The 14,659-nt window shown below is 47.1% G+C and overlaps 1 protein-coding gene across 7 annotated transcripts in view; it reads right to left on the bottom strand.

The window, feature by feature from the left end:
- Window positions 1–214: 214 nt before the first annotated feature.
- The window catches only part of NRF1 (nuclear respiratory factor 1), a 74,008-nt gene continuing 59,563 nt past the window's right edge, over window positions 215–14,659 (bottom strand). For 2 of the 7 annotated variants that reach the window (XM_040594892.1, XM_040594891.1), the window contains one exon: window positions 2,156–2,342. In XM_040594892.1, coding sequence (XP_040450826.1) covers window positions 2,179–2,342 — 164 coding nt within the window. In that variant the 3' untranslated portion in view covers window positions 2,156–2,178. Of the gene's footprint in view, window positions 1,200–1,644; window positions 2,019–2,155; window positions 2,343–12,060; window positions 12,590–14,062; window positions 14,120–14,659 lie in introns of those variants that run through there. The other 5 variants (XR_005827991.1, XM_040594889.1, XM_040594890.1 and 2 more) reach the window with 5 other exon arrangements.

Below are 14,659 nucleotides of genomic sequence, written 5' to 3' on the forward strand. Positions count from 1 at the left end.
AAGGATAAGATAAATTGCTCAAAAGAAGAATTAAGCCCCAAAAATCACCCCAGCTATGCTCGGCTCTTCCTTTCCAGCCACAACAGCGCAGCAGGGCAAAGTGGGAGCTGGCTTGGGGAGGGCTCGGGAATGTGGGACCAAGCCCCAGAACACCTCTACCAGGATACACCAACCCCCCCAAAATACCCCAGAACAGGACAGCCAGATGCAGGGGTAGACACATTTGTAACAATTTATTGAATGAGGCAATAATAGACACTGGGAAAACAAGGGGGGGTCCATGCTCTGCTACTTGCCTGGTTTTTGTTTTTCTGGGGGGGTGGGAGGGTAGGGGGGAACCTCTCTGACTAAAAGAACATCATTTCATCGCCAAAGAAACACTGACTTGAAAGCCACCAACATCTTCACAACGACAATAAAAAATAATAATTAAAAAAAAATAAAAACCAAACTGGAGAACCAGGACTGTTTCTATGGAAAGATCTCCCTCCCCTCGTTAAAGTACAGAAGAAATGTATACAAAGAACATTTGATATTTTTCCATATAAAACAAGTAAATACAAGAATCTGAAAACTTCCTTGAAGGCGGAGCGAGATGTGGAAAACGTTGTTAACAGCCACTTGGAAATAAAAATAATTAAAAAAACAACAACAAAAAACCCCAAAAACCAAATGCCAAACCAAAACCCAAAAATCAAATACCATGCACGACTGCACACACAGCAGGGCTGCGGCTGACTGAGGGCTTGGCTGGGTGCTGCCACTGGGACACAAGGGTTTGGCCCAGGGGAAGTCAAGTAGAATTTGTCCCCCAAAAAACCCCCTGAGGTTTTTTTTTAACCCTCCTGGAAAAGTTTTTGGGTGATGGGGATTAAAAGTTCGCAGCAGCAGCAGAGCTGTGCTAGGAGATGCACGTTGGGTAAGGCCAGGGGGGTGGCTTGGAGGGTTGGGGAGGCCAGAGGGGTCCATCGAAGGGAAAGGTCTGCACTCACATCCACCCCGCTACCTTCAAATGAAGCTTTGCTTGTGGGAACCAGACTCTCCGGGGATGGGCAGGGGAGGATGCAGGGTCCTGGGGATGGCAGCGGGGACAGGGATGAGCCCAAGGCAGCTCTTTGGCAAGGGAAGTCCTGGGAACATGGTGGGCACGCAGCAGGGGGATGCAGCCAGAGCCCCTCTAGAGGCGTTTCCACTCCGGTCTAGATCCACAAAAATGGGAAATAATAGTAATAACAACAATAATAATAATAATAATAATAACAATAAAGAAAAAAAAAAAGAAGATCTAACATGGCAGGTACATTTTGAGAGCAGAGAAATAAGAACAGGTCTCCAGTGTGCACCAAGGGGAGCCGAGCGGAGCACGGCTGGGTCCGCGGCAGTGCTTACGGCCATCAAAGGCAGCAGTAGCCTCGCTTGTCGGCTCGGGGAGGGCGGCAGTCCCGCAGGCTCTTGGAAGAGCGTTATCCCTTCAAGAGGTTGCCACCCTGCCACCCCCCTGCAGTCACACATGCATGGGTTTTTTTCCCCAGGAGAGAAGCCTTTTCCAAACTCTCTTCCTTTTTTTTTTTTTTTTTTTTTTTTTTTGTGTGTGTTTTTTTTTTTCGCGCGTGTGTGTGTGGTTCTTTTGATATTTTTTTTTTAAAATATAAAAGTCCATGTTAAAAATCTTTGAAACCTAATTTTCCAAGTGCGGACGGCGGAGGGCTGTGCCTGGGAGCTACTGCGGAGGAAGGTGCTGGTGCAGCCTGGGAGCAGAGGCGATGCTGCTGGAGCAGTTTTGGCTGAGGGCATCTGTGCTCCAAACTTGCCTCAGCCCCCTGCCAGGCCTCACCCCACTCCATCCCACGCTGGGCAGAAATGAGGGCTAAGGGGTTGCTTTGCTTTGTTTTCTTTTAAATCTCCTCAGAATGAAAGTCCCATCACAATTTGGCTTCTCATTCCGAGAGCAGAGTGGCGCTATAAAAATGCACTTAACACACATCCTCTGCTAGTATTTTTTTCTTATTTTTTTTCTCCTTTAAAAAAAAAAAAAAAAAAAAAAAAAAAAAGGTTAACAAAACCTTTGCTTCCAAAGCTGGGAGACTCAATGCCACCTGATTGCATCTCTGGAGAGGTGTAAAAAAATTATTCGCATAAGAGACAAGGAAAATCACCATGATCCTGCTCTGGGCATCATCACTGTTCCAAGGTCACCACTTCCACTGCCTGCCCGTCCATAGTGACGGCACTGTCCGCTATCCTTGTGGTAACGGGTGCCATCGCCACCTGAACAGGGCCGTTGCCTTGGGCCAGGCTGGTCACCACAGTCTGGTACATGCTGACAGGGATCTGGACGAGACCTGAGGAGACAAAAAAAACCCAACCGAGAAATAGGAGTGGGGTTGGGAGGGAAAAAGTGGAGCAAGACCAACACAACAGATGAGGCTGGTATGGGCACATGTTGTGGCTGCTCCAGAGATGATCCTTTGGATTGCTGAAGTACACCCCGACCTGCAGCACTGCATCCAGCTCTGGGGCCCCCAGCATAAGGAGGACACGGACCTGTTGGAGCGAGGCCACAGGAGGCCATGAAGATGATCAGAGGCTGAGGCACCTCTCCTAGGCAGACAGGCTGGTAGAGCTGGGGCTGTTCAGCCTGGAGAAGAGAAGGCTCCGGGGAGACCTTACAGTGGCCTTCCAGTACCTAAAGGGGCTGACAGGAAAGCTGGGGAGGGACTTTTTACAGGGGCCTGTAGTGATAGGACAAGGGGGAATGGCTTTAAGCTGAAAGAGGGGAGATTTAGGTTAGATCTAAGTAAGAAATTCTTTACTGTGAGGGTGGTGAGGCACTGGCACAAGGCTGCCCAGAGAAGCTGTGGCTGCCCCATCCCTGGAAGTGTTCAAGGCCAGGTTGGATGGGGCTGGGAGCAACCTGGTCTAGTGGAAGGTGCCCCTGTTCCTGGCAGGGGCGGTGGAACTACATGGTCTTTAAGGTCCTTTCCAACCCAAACCATTCTGTGATTCTATGCAGGGAAAGCCAGCAATTGAAGACAACTGCCTCCCACCCAGCAGGTCTGTGCTGGTGTAATTATTTGTGGCTTGGCGGCCTCACTGTGCTGGACTCGCTCACCATGATGCCATGTGGGATGGGAACAGGGATGGGATGGGGCAGAGTAGGGTGGCAGCACGGCAAGCTCAGCCTGCACCGCAGGGCTGTCTGGCCACAGGGAGAGAATAAGGTTAAGGAGGAAAGAGATAAGAAACTTTTGGAGGAGGAACCCAATACTGGGATGGTACACCAGGTACCTGTACAGCCAACCCTGTCAGGCCATGTTTTGCTGGAGGCAGGGATTGCTCCCACGTGTTTCTCTCAGAGCTGTGAGTGTGCCACCACACAGCCCAGCAGTGGTCACCACCCATGGACGAAGAACACACTTCTGAAACATATTTTTCCACGTGACTTGCCCAGAATTGAGAACCCTGGGGCTAAGGATAGGATAAATTTGGCTTCTCCCTACTGTGTGACTCTTCCATCCCCTGTAACTCTATACAGCCCCAGTACAGCTACCAACCTCTCTCAAACACGATTCACTTCCTCCAGCTCACTTTCCATCCCAGCTGGGTCCTTCTGCCTTCACACCAAGAAGGGTGAAGGGCAGCATGGGACCAAGCCCTGGCCAAGCCATACTGGCTCCGGGCACTGACTATAGGCACTCTTGCACATGTATACATGACTTATAAGAGAAATAAAGGAAAATAAACCAAGTTTCTCAGCTCTTCCCCCATTATGGATGGGTCCAGCAAAGTAGGAAGTATCTTCTTCCCAAGGGTGGCTCAGCTACAGAAAGGGATCAGATGCTCCCAAGCTGAAGGTGGCAAAGCTTAGGGCATGTTTTTGGCCACAGAGGAAATCACCACTGTGCTAAACGCAGTGAGTCCTGGTTAGCTAGGTAACACCAACCAAGATGACAACAAAACAACGAGGACCCGAGGATATTGTGATGTGAATGATGAAAAGAGATGAAAAAAATAACAAGGAGCACTGGTACTGCTTGATACAGCTGGGCAGGGGAATAGCAAATCCTGCCGGCTGGCAAGTTAAACATCAGAGTCGAAGGATGAAGTTATCTGCCTGTACCCACCACTGCCTTTGGCTTGGCAAAGTGTGACTTAGACAAGCAAGCCTGTAAACACTACCTTATACACAACGTTTCTGAAACTATCTGCACTTCTCTTGAAGGGGGTGGGGTGAAATGCTTTTAGAGGTCATCAAATCCTTCCAGCCAGCAGCACAGGATGGCCAGCCCCTGAAACAGCATTCAAACGATATAAGACAGCAGGTTCCTGACCCAGGCTTTCCCAAAAAAGCAGTACAATCTCTTTTGATTCAGGTTTCTGTGGCAGAGAGCAGACCTCTGTCCTGCCAAGGGCACTTGTTTAATAACACAAGGCAGCAGAATGCGGCTTGGTGTCCTCAGATAACTCACTGTACAGACAGGAAAGCTTATGAGTTAATCGTGCTGACCAGGTGGGTGACCCCAGCAGAGCGCAGCGTGCTTCGCAGTCCTTCAGCATCCCTCCTCTTGGGATCTCAAAGCGCTCTGCAGGTAGGAAAGTTTCATGATCTTCCAACCAAAGGGCTGCCCTACGCCCGAAGACTTATGTTCCATGTTCGCTCAGTTCACAGCCCAAACAAGGAATTGCTTTCCCGGTGCAATGATTCAACACTAACTGCTATGAAAGGTGTGGAGGAGTCAGGAGAAGGTACAAAGCTCCCAGAGTGCTTTCTAATAGATGAGAGTTTTAGGCAACGAAACACTGAAATGAGAGCTCACACTCAGCCCTCTAGAAGAAAATCTCCCAGACTCTTCAAGGAAACATAGCACATCCCAGTTTAAGCAGGTGCTAGCACAGACCTGGAGATCTGACCTGGGATGCACCTAAAATCCCCGCTCCAGACCAACAACACAATTAAGCCCTTTGGGTTATGTGGGTTGCTAACTCGAAGACAACGGCTGGAGCTCTCAAATGACAGTCTACTACCCATGGCCAACCCAAAGACCAGAGTCACCACCATGTTCATGGACCACAGAGCATGCAACATTAAAAGCCTGATTCCTCCATGCCTTGCACGTTGGCCAGGGAAGGGCTGCTGCCAAAGATGGGTGCTATCAAAAGACTGAGAGACCTGAAGACCCAACCAGTGTCTTCTTTGTAAAGGATGAGTTCATGTCACCCAAGATTTGACCAAGGCTGGCCACATCTTGGAGCACACAGAAGAGCAGGGAAGTCTCCGTGAGAGACGGCGACACGCAGATCCCTTTCTGCATGGGATTAAAGTAAATCGTCTCAGCATATGACGTAGCAGCCTTCCTGCCAGGGGTGGTAACAAACCAAAGGAGGAGATGGCTGGAAAGTCTGCTGTGCATTAAAGCAGAGATGATCGCCCTTGGGAGAGAGACGATTAAACTACTGAGATACTGTAATCAGGTCTAGGATTGGCCCTGCGCTGCATCTGCTCAGGCCTGCACCCTGATTAGCCCTAATCTAGCTGGCATATGTTAATCTAAAGCATGGATTTGAGACCCTTTCAATTGTATTAAAAACAGGAAATCCATTAGACAAAAAACCCAACTTCTTGGAGTCTTTGAAAAATATGTACCTGCAAAGAAAGCGGAGCTGTGCCGGGGTGCTCTGTGAGGAATGGAGCACGCAGGGAGAGCCCTGGCTGAGGCAGGGAAGAGGGATCCCATCGGATCCTGCATGCAGCTCAGATCAGCTCCTGCCTGGGGAGGGATGACAGTGGAGGTGACGAATCATGCACCAAGCAGCACAGACCATGGCCACAGGCTCCTGGCAAACAGGAAGATGCAGCTCAACTGTGTGTTTGCTTCCCCTTTGTGAAGTCCCCAGAAAGCCCCTCTGGAAGGAGCGGTGGGTGAGACATGAAGCCCAGGCACCTCCATCCCCCTGCGAATCTCCCGTTCCTGGCCACCAATCTCACCTACCTCCCAACATTTCCCATCCTTGGCAGGGATGAAAAGCCAGCTCCAGCCAGCTGGGCACAAGGACAACATCTACACAGGAAGCTGGGGCAGAGCCAGCACTGAGGTCCTGCCTCTCTCTTACCTGCAGCATGCCAGGGAAAGACGTTTTTTGGTGGAGGATCAGATGGCTTTGCTAGGAAGGAGGCCACGGCATGGCCAGCATCACCTGACAGCCATGGAGGGGAATGGGTCAGGACATGAGGGTGGCCAAAGGAGGAGAGCCACGGCAGGCCTTAGGGATTGAGATGGCCAGCATGACTCCAAGGATTATTGTAGATTGACTCTGAGATGGCTGCAGTTGTACTCTAATGCTGGGTCAGGCAACATTAGCAGCTGCATTTTAGCTGGGGGGCTGTGATGGGCCGTAAGAGATCATGAAACTCCTGCTGCTTCAGCAGAGAAGAGGTGACAGCTTACAGAAGATGGGTAAGGGTTAGGCTCTACCTGCAACCAGAGAGCTACAAGATTCAGAAGCAAAAAGTCATGTGATGGCTGACAGAGACATCTTACCTGGCATAGAAGGCAGATCATCATCAGCAGCATAAGAACAATTGTTTTGATCCTAAATTACAGGTGACTGCATTAAACCACCACATATAGGGCTCTGGGGAGAAGGCTGGGTGAGTGGGATGATTCTGTGCCCTGGGAACTGGTGGAAGGTTCAGAAGTGCCCTGGACATCCATGACAGTCACAATGCTCAGGGAACTGGGGTCACTGGTCCGAGCTTCTGCCTGGCTTTAACACCTCTTCACCCTTGAGATCAAAGCAAGGGCAGCACGAGAAGGAGATACGACCAGTCTCCAGCTGTTGCGTGCATTCCCAGTCGTATCTGGAATACTGCCCTACTCAGGGACACGATACACACTGTTTTTTTCACAGTATCTTTGGCAGAGTCCATTCTGCAAGGTGCATCCTTATCTCCTGTTCAGTGTCTGGTAGTTTAAAGTGACTCAGGCCATCTGCTAAGGTGCTCAAAGTACCCAGATAGCTAACCATGCAAGCAGATGAGCTCTTCAGTGTCCCAGCTCCACGAACTGGTTACTTCCTGACCATAGATGAGGTGAGGTCTATACCACCCAAGCCCATCGCCATGTTGTTTGACCACACCTGGAGACATGGGCTGAGGTCTTGTTTATCAACATCCCATGTGGCTCCACATCCAAATGCCAAGAGTCTGAATAAAGCTTATTTAGTGGGTATCTCATTCCAGGTATGAACCAATCATACTAGATGTGGACGGAAGATGGGCTAGAATGGCAATGCCGATCCTACCACCACAAAGGTCCCATCAGTGAGGAAACTGTAACAGGCCAAGGCAACCTTGGACAAAGCTCTGTCTGAAGCTGGACTGTAAGCACCCAGTTGTGATCTGGCACAGATGGTATGAAAAGCCTTGCTGCCTTACGTCCTGTGAATGCTTGGTACGCTCTCATTATGGCAGCAGTGGGAGTTTTCAGCTGGACAGTCAGGTTCTGCAAGCCTTGAAATGCACCCTAGAGTAGAAAGGCCTTCATTGATACCAAGACAGAAGTTGTCTCAATATCCTGTATGGACATTCAGTTAACACTTCTGAAAGCTTAATCTTCACATTAAATGTCCAAAGACACACAGAATGGCTGGGAGAAACTGAACAGTGTGCAACCTCAAGGGACCCCTCAGCTGCCAGTCACTCACTGAGAGATGTCCTCTTCCCAGATGAGATGGGTTTCTCCAGTGAGGAGGACTTGGCATGGCCCTCTACACCATGGAAAGGCTTAACAGCAAGAGCTCACACGTAACTTTTTCTGTATGGAGCTCAGACAGGAACACAAGAATAAAGTCCTGGAGGGTCAGGAAACAGGAACCAGCCCCATTCTGGACCAGACAACAGCAACCCCCATCATCACACTGAACATCAACTCAAGAAAGGAAACAGCTTCCTCTTTTAAAAAGTGCAAAATCCTCTTTGATAGCATCAGCTACAACAGAGAGCTCATCTGCCAAAGCAAACTCCTGTGGGAACAGCCTCTAGAAAGGGAGGGTTGTGAGCAAGCAAAGGCAAATGGAGAAGCATTACCATTTGGCTCCTACATCTGGGAGCCAGGAGTCCCAAGCAATGCTCAGCCCTGCTTTGCAGTACTGAGCCAGCCTAGCCCCAACAAGAAAGGGAAGGGGAGATGGTGCAAGCCTCTCCAACACACCCTTCAGGTGTCCTTCATGTGTGTTGAAAGGTGAAGGAAGTTTGAGAGGGGTGCTGTTAGCGGAGCTGAGTTTATGGTAGCAAAAGCTGTGAAGCCACAAGAAACAGTGCTCTGAGTGCAGAGCATGGAGGAACAGGGGGCACAGGTCTGGAGTCATGAAGTAGCACAGAAGTATTGCTCTTGCGATTTCTTTTATGGGGCAAAATAGAAAATGCACAATGACTTTAGCAATCACCTTGGAGCCCTTGACAGGGCACAGAATGTCATCTGTTTTTTAGCTAGGCAACATAATTTCATAAAGAAACAGGACCTCGACTGAGACCTGCGTGTCCCCTTCCAAAAGGAGTCCAAAGCCTGTTTCAAATTACCAGAAGCATAAGCCACAGTCAGCCACAGCCAGTGCTGCTCCTGGGGATCCACTGACACCAGAAGCCTACTCAGCACCAAGTAGAGAAAGAATATCTGGTGCAATAGACGCCAAACTTGAAACATCTTGCTCTGTTCTCTTGGATACCAAAGAGTTTAAGTGCTGAAAGTTGTTCAGTTCATCATTTGCTTTGAACATCTGCAAGAACTGCAGAGTCAGGAAACCACTGTCAGTGGCCTTACGAGTCTCTCAGACTTGCTTCTAGGTAGAAACGCTAGAGGTAGAGCTCTGAAAGCCTTACAGTGCTCACACCAACAATAGAGAAGGCTAAAAAGACGAAATTTTCCATTGGACTTTCTTGGCCATTCACCTCAAACTTAGGGGACTTTGTTTGCTCCAGTCTTCTCAGCTCGTGCTGAAGGGAAACTAGTAGAAACTTTGCTTTGCATGATCCTGCCATAGCATTTCACAGTAGATATTCCTGCAACTTCTCTCCCCCTGCTCCAGAGGCATGGAGCTGAGCAATCCAACCAAAATTTCTGTGCTCAGGAATGCACTACGGGGCCCTAGCACACACGTCAGCAGATACCATCTCATTGCTACATTTTGTTCGGAGCCAAAGCCGACTTCGAAGACACGAGGGAAGAATTCTCATAGACAATTCAAAGTGACCAGTGTGCAGGTTTTAATGCACAAAAATCAAAAAGGAAAATGCATCACTAGAGGACCTCTGAATGAAAACATTTGCCCTCGGTAGCTAACACAATGAAAGGGCACTGGGCGTGCTTTGATCTAGATACCTAGGGCAGCCTGTAAATACATCAAGACTGATGCAAGTAAGTAGGGAATAACCTGATCATCTTTTCCACAATGGGACAGAGTAAGATAAGAACACAACAGCTAAACATAAGGTTAGTGAAGCTCTGGAGCAAAGTCACCATCACTGGAGGTCTTCTAGAGCCAGCTAAGACTGAGGCTGGCTCAGGCAAGTGTCTTAATTCTCCCAGCCATGTATAATTCCTTTTAGCAACATGGCAAAACAGGAGGGACTCTTGTTATGCTTCACTGCTACCAGTTTTAAAAAGGACAGTCATACAAACAGGATATTGAGCAGCTCTGTCCAGCTGTTTGCAGTCACATACTTGTTCTGGCAACATAGCAGGTATTTGCCTACAATAAAGGTAGCACAACTACCAGTACTTAACTGCAGAGCAACCGTGTCCTTCAACTGAATCCTGGAGCAAAGACCATTCTTATCCTCACCAAGACAGCTGCAGTGCTGAAGACTACCTGGCGTGTTCCAACACAAAAGAGCACTGTTCAGCCTGCACGTTAAAAGCTCCCACAACAGATTTTTATTAAATCCGTATTACTTTGTGTGGGAACCTGGCTCACCAAAACTTCCAGAAATTATCATCTTGATGACTGCCCTTTTGGGGGACTGACTCAAGAGGCCTTCAAGAGGTGGGGGAAGGACAGGCAACTGGTGTGAGCATGTATTTCCAGAAAAACAAAACAGATCTCTGTCTCAAGTTCAAATTACACACCAGCTAAAATGAGTGCTCTCAAAGTCACGTTACCCTGAAAAATCCTCTGACCGTAAAGAAGAAACATCCGCAAACTAAACGTGTCCCTTAAGATATGAGGTGTTGACGTGACACCATGGATGGGATTTCACCCAAAGTCAGCTGCAGAAATCAAGCATTTCAGGAATCCTACCACACTCAGTGGTGACAAAGGAAGCAGAAGACACCTCTTAACACAGGCACCTACTTTAAGATAAGATGAACTGTCTTTTGAAAGCATGCCTCTCTCTCTCCCCCCTTCAACTACTGCTACAGCATCAATGACTAATTCAAATTAGCTCTCTCGTAGGACAAAATGATAATTGGAAGGATTTTCACCATCAGAAATGGCTTACTGACAAATCACAAAAAGCTCATGCAGGGATTTAAGCTCTGAGAACTTCCTAGGCAAACAGCAGCCAGGATCTTCCCTATGTAACCTCTACACCATTAATTTAAAAACACAAAAAATGTTCCACCAAATGATAATCTGAAAAAAGCTACAGTTCTTATTCTGCTTGCTGACCACAATCATACCTCAAGATCATCCATTATCTGTCTTTTCAAGAGCCACTCCAGTCAAAATCACAACAAAGACCAATATAACAAGGCACCTGAAGTTTTGATAGTGAAGTTGAGTCATGGCAGCTCACAGACGGAGCACTAAACCGAGTGTTGCATTCTAGCAGGCTACACCATAGCCTTGACTTTTCCTGAGAACAGAAGATTAGCACAGGAGACAAAACAAGATGCAACACTTCCATCAACAACTGCATGGGATATAGGAAGGAGAGCCCTGGAGCCACTTCATGATCACATCTCAGTCTCTCAAGACTGTGCCTGGGCATCACCTACCTGCTTAATATTCTCAGTGACTTGTTCTTTCCTTAGCCTCGGCTCCTCTTGTTCTGTTTCAATGAGCTTTCCTTCTCTGCCTGTTCAGAGCAATGGGAGCTGCTGCCTCAGTGCCCCAGAAGGCCTGGCTGATCTGGGAATTCCAGCCTTACACCACCAGAAAGGCATGGGCCAGGATGCAACACCATGCTCATATGGCTCATTCTTCCTCCAACTCATTTAGCTACAGCAAAGACTGTTAGATGCTTGGTATTTTGTGTGAAGGTGTTGTTTTAAAACCCAAGTTTGGATGTTTGGGTTTTATTTATCCCCAAATCTCAGTCAGAGACCTTCTCTAGCTGCGAGGGGACAGCTCACTGCACTAGCACCTTTGATACACTTGTTTTCTTCCTCTCTACAAGGAAAGAAGGGTCACAGCTTAGCCAAGTATCTGAACACCTTTGGCTTAACCTCTCTTATTTCTTGGTCTCTTATTTCTTATTTCTTTGCCTCTAGGGCAGAGGAAGGCAACCCATCCTCACAAAGCAACCACCCAGTTACTTTTGGCTCCTTTCAGCAGACCACCCAGGGCAGGTGCATCTGCACCTCCCGCTTTGTTTGATAGATATACAATCCAAGAGAATACACAAGCCCCGTCTTCTCTTCCCAGAGAGATGACCTAGAGGACACCACTCTCCTTTGTCACATGACTAACAAGATCCCTGAAGATGACTCCAGAGCTTTTTTTTTGGGGGGGTGGTCTGAGGGTGTGGTTGAGTTTCTGGAGGTTTTTTAGGGCTTGTTTTTCTTTTTTTTTTCTTTGAGTTCTTTTTAAGTCGCAGTACTTTCAGACAAAAACACTGGGGCTGGAATTCCTGATTTACAGGAGTCTCTGCTGCTGGAGGGGACAGCCCAACCTATCAAGTGACATACAGACAGGGGCTCAGCTGTGTTCATGGAATTATCTCCTCTGAAGCCCCAGCATTTCCATGGAAATAGGAAGATCCCAATGAGCCAACCTGATACCCAGTCTCTTCCCTGACACAGCAAAGATCCATAGTCTGCAAGCAGTGGTGACAAATACCTCCTTCACCGATGACACTTCACAACTGCTATGAACCTCTGTCTTTCCAGCCCTTTCCTGACATACCAGAAGTCTTCCATCTGCAATCATCTGCAGTGAGGACAGTAACATAAGGAAAAACTTGTAATTATTTTTAACATTGGAAATGATTAATCCAAAATCCTGGGTGTTCTGTTTCATCCTCATTTCGATGTAGCTGAAAACTCCCATGAAAACAGTGCTTGGAAAGCAGGCAAAGCAGCCGTCTGGCATCCTGACGGGGGATTAGCTTCATGCCTTCAGCCCTTGTCTCTTGCATAAGGTTACCTGTCCCTCCCTCTCCCCGTCATAGGGTGCTGAGGGTGAATTTAGAGCTTGACAACAGGACCTGGACGTCAGCTGAGGCAGAATAAAGCTGTGTCTATTCAAGCTCAGTTCTTACCTAGACCTCACAACACTACTGCTGGGTCCCCAGAGTACGTCACTCTAAAACCAAGCCAATCTGGTGTGTAGAAGAGGCGACAAACACGCAAGGAGTGTATGTGTCTACCTGTGAAAAGAAAGCTTTTTTTACCAGACTCCACAGATGAAAGCTTAGCTAATAACACTTCTAAGCTTCCTTGATCAGCTGGCTTTGCTGTGGAGTGAAGGGCATACCTGATAAGATTAGCAGTCTATCATGGTCAATCATGTATATAGGAAACAGTTAAAAATAAAGTACAGCAACCCCTAATATCTGCTCTGGTCGGGATTCACTTTTCCTACGATCTGTTTTCTGATAATAAAAAAGATGGAGCAGACCAGTGTCATTGGTGCCAAGCTCCTCAGAAAGCAGAGATAGGTAACACCTAAGAATAAGTTTCTGGACAATCATCTAATACAGATCCCTATTATATTTTGCCATAAAAACTTTATTGACTTGTCTGCTATGTTATTAACATCCACAGGGGCTCTTCCAGAGGAAGAATTGCCTATCAAGACTGATTCTTATCCTACCTTTAGAACTAGCCTTTAGAGTCCTGTATTTCCTCTATGGTTTTATTAAAGGCTACGGTGAGAATGAAGGCAGGGTACCATTTAAAATTGATAAAACGTTGTATTACTTTAATGACAAAAGTCCATCTTAGAATAAAGTAATCTGAATTGATTTTTTTTTTTTTTAAGCACTGAAATATTGCCTGTTCTAATGAAGTAGATAATTATTTGGCAGAGTTTCTGCAGGAACAATACTCTGTGCATCCTTGCAGATCATGAATAGCATGCAAGGGGAATAAAGTTGCGTATCAAGAGACAGGTGTGTCCACAGTCCAAAAGCTGGTGGATTTCAGCCAGCAGATGTGTCAACAGTCACACACATATACAAGCTCTTGTATCTAGCCTCCTGTGCTGTGTGACACATGGGACAGCCTACTTCTTTACTTAGGTTTCTGCTATAGTGTTCAGCCTATAGTTTCTTAAAGCTGGTGGGTGCTGAAAGTGTATTTGTGGGGGTTTGCCTCCTTTGCATCGTGTCTGTGACCTTTAAAAAGCCAAATTTTACAAATCCAAGAATCACAGCATCCCCATAAACGCCATCCATCACCACAGTATGGCTGCTTGAGTGTCATTAAATAGAGGCTCTGAGCCCAGCTCTGTCCTGCTCCTCACTAATTCTTTACTTAACAATTATGAGAGAGCTTGGCTTTCACAAAGCTAACAGGATTGGGCTGTAAGATATTAGCACACCCCAAAGGCATGTGCATCTCTACACCAAGCCCAGTGTCAGTGTCCACGCATAGAGCAGCGGCTCAGATAGCCATTGCAGGATGCCTGGCTGTAAATATATATCTGATGTCTGATACCTTCCCCTTGAAAGTGTGAAAGGAGCAGGGGGGGACACGAGGACGGGGGACACACCCAACAGATAGATATAGCCCCTTTTAAACAGCCCAATAAACACCATATAGTCAGGAATCTAAAGGAACAAGTGGCAATACCAGCTAAATCCCATTATTCCAAACCACCACCACAAAAATCCACTCACCTGGTGAAAACTCTGTTAGGCTCCACTTGTAACCTGAATAGTCTGTTGTTAGGAAGCCTGACAATAAAATGCAAGTGTAAAAGGCTGAACAAAGGCCAAATACTACAGTTGGGGAGGGGGGCATTAAGTACAGTAATTAATATATTAATAAGAAATACATCCTTTTGCTTACTAGGTGAATTAAAAAATTCAGTGTCCTCATAAGAGTAGAAAATTCAATATCCACATATAAGTAACACCCCAATATTAGGCACAGTAACTAAACTACCTCTATACAGAACATTACGTGCGTTACTTACGTACAGTAAGTGGGAGGCAAGTATAAGATAATTCCAGATATTTGTACTGTATTTTACAAGTATTCAGATGAATGGCTTAATTGGACCAGAGAGACCCAGTGAGAAACAGCTGCACAGAAGTGAGAGTAGTAAAATCCATGTTGGAGAAGCTAAGACCACCTCTAATAAAGCTCTCTACTATTCCCCAAGTAGAGGGATGAGAAATGAATGAGAAGCAGAAATGGCTGCCAAAGTGGCATTTCTATATATCCCAAGAGCATGAGGCTAGAAAGTTCATGAAATCCAGGCACTTGGCCTC

Source organism: Falco naumanni, chromosome 5, assembly GCF_017639655.2.
Source record: "Falco naumanni isolate bFalNau1 chromosome 5, bFalNau1.pat, whole genome shotgun sequence".
Classification (NCBI taxonomy): Eukaryota; Metazoa; Chordata; class Aves; order Falconiformes; family Falconidae; genus Falco; species Falco naumanni.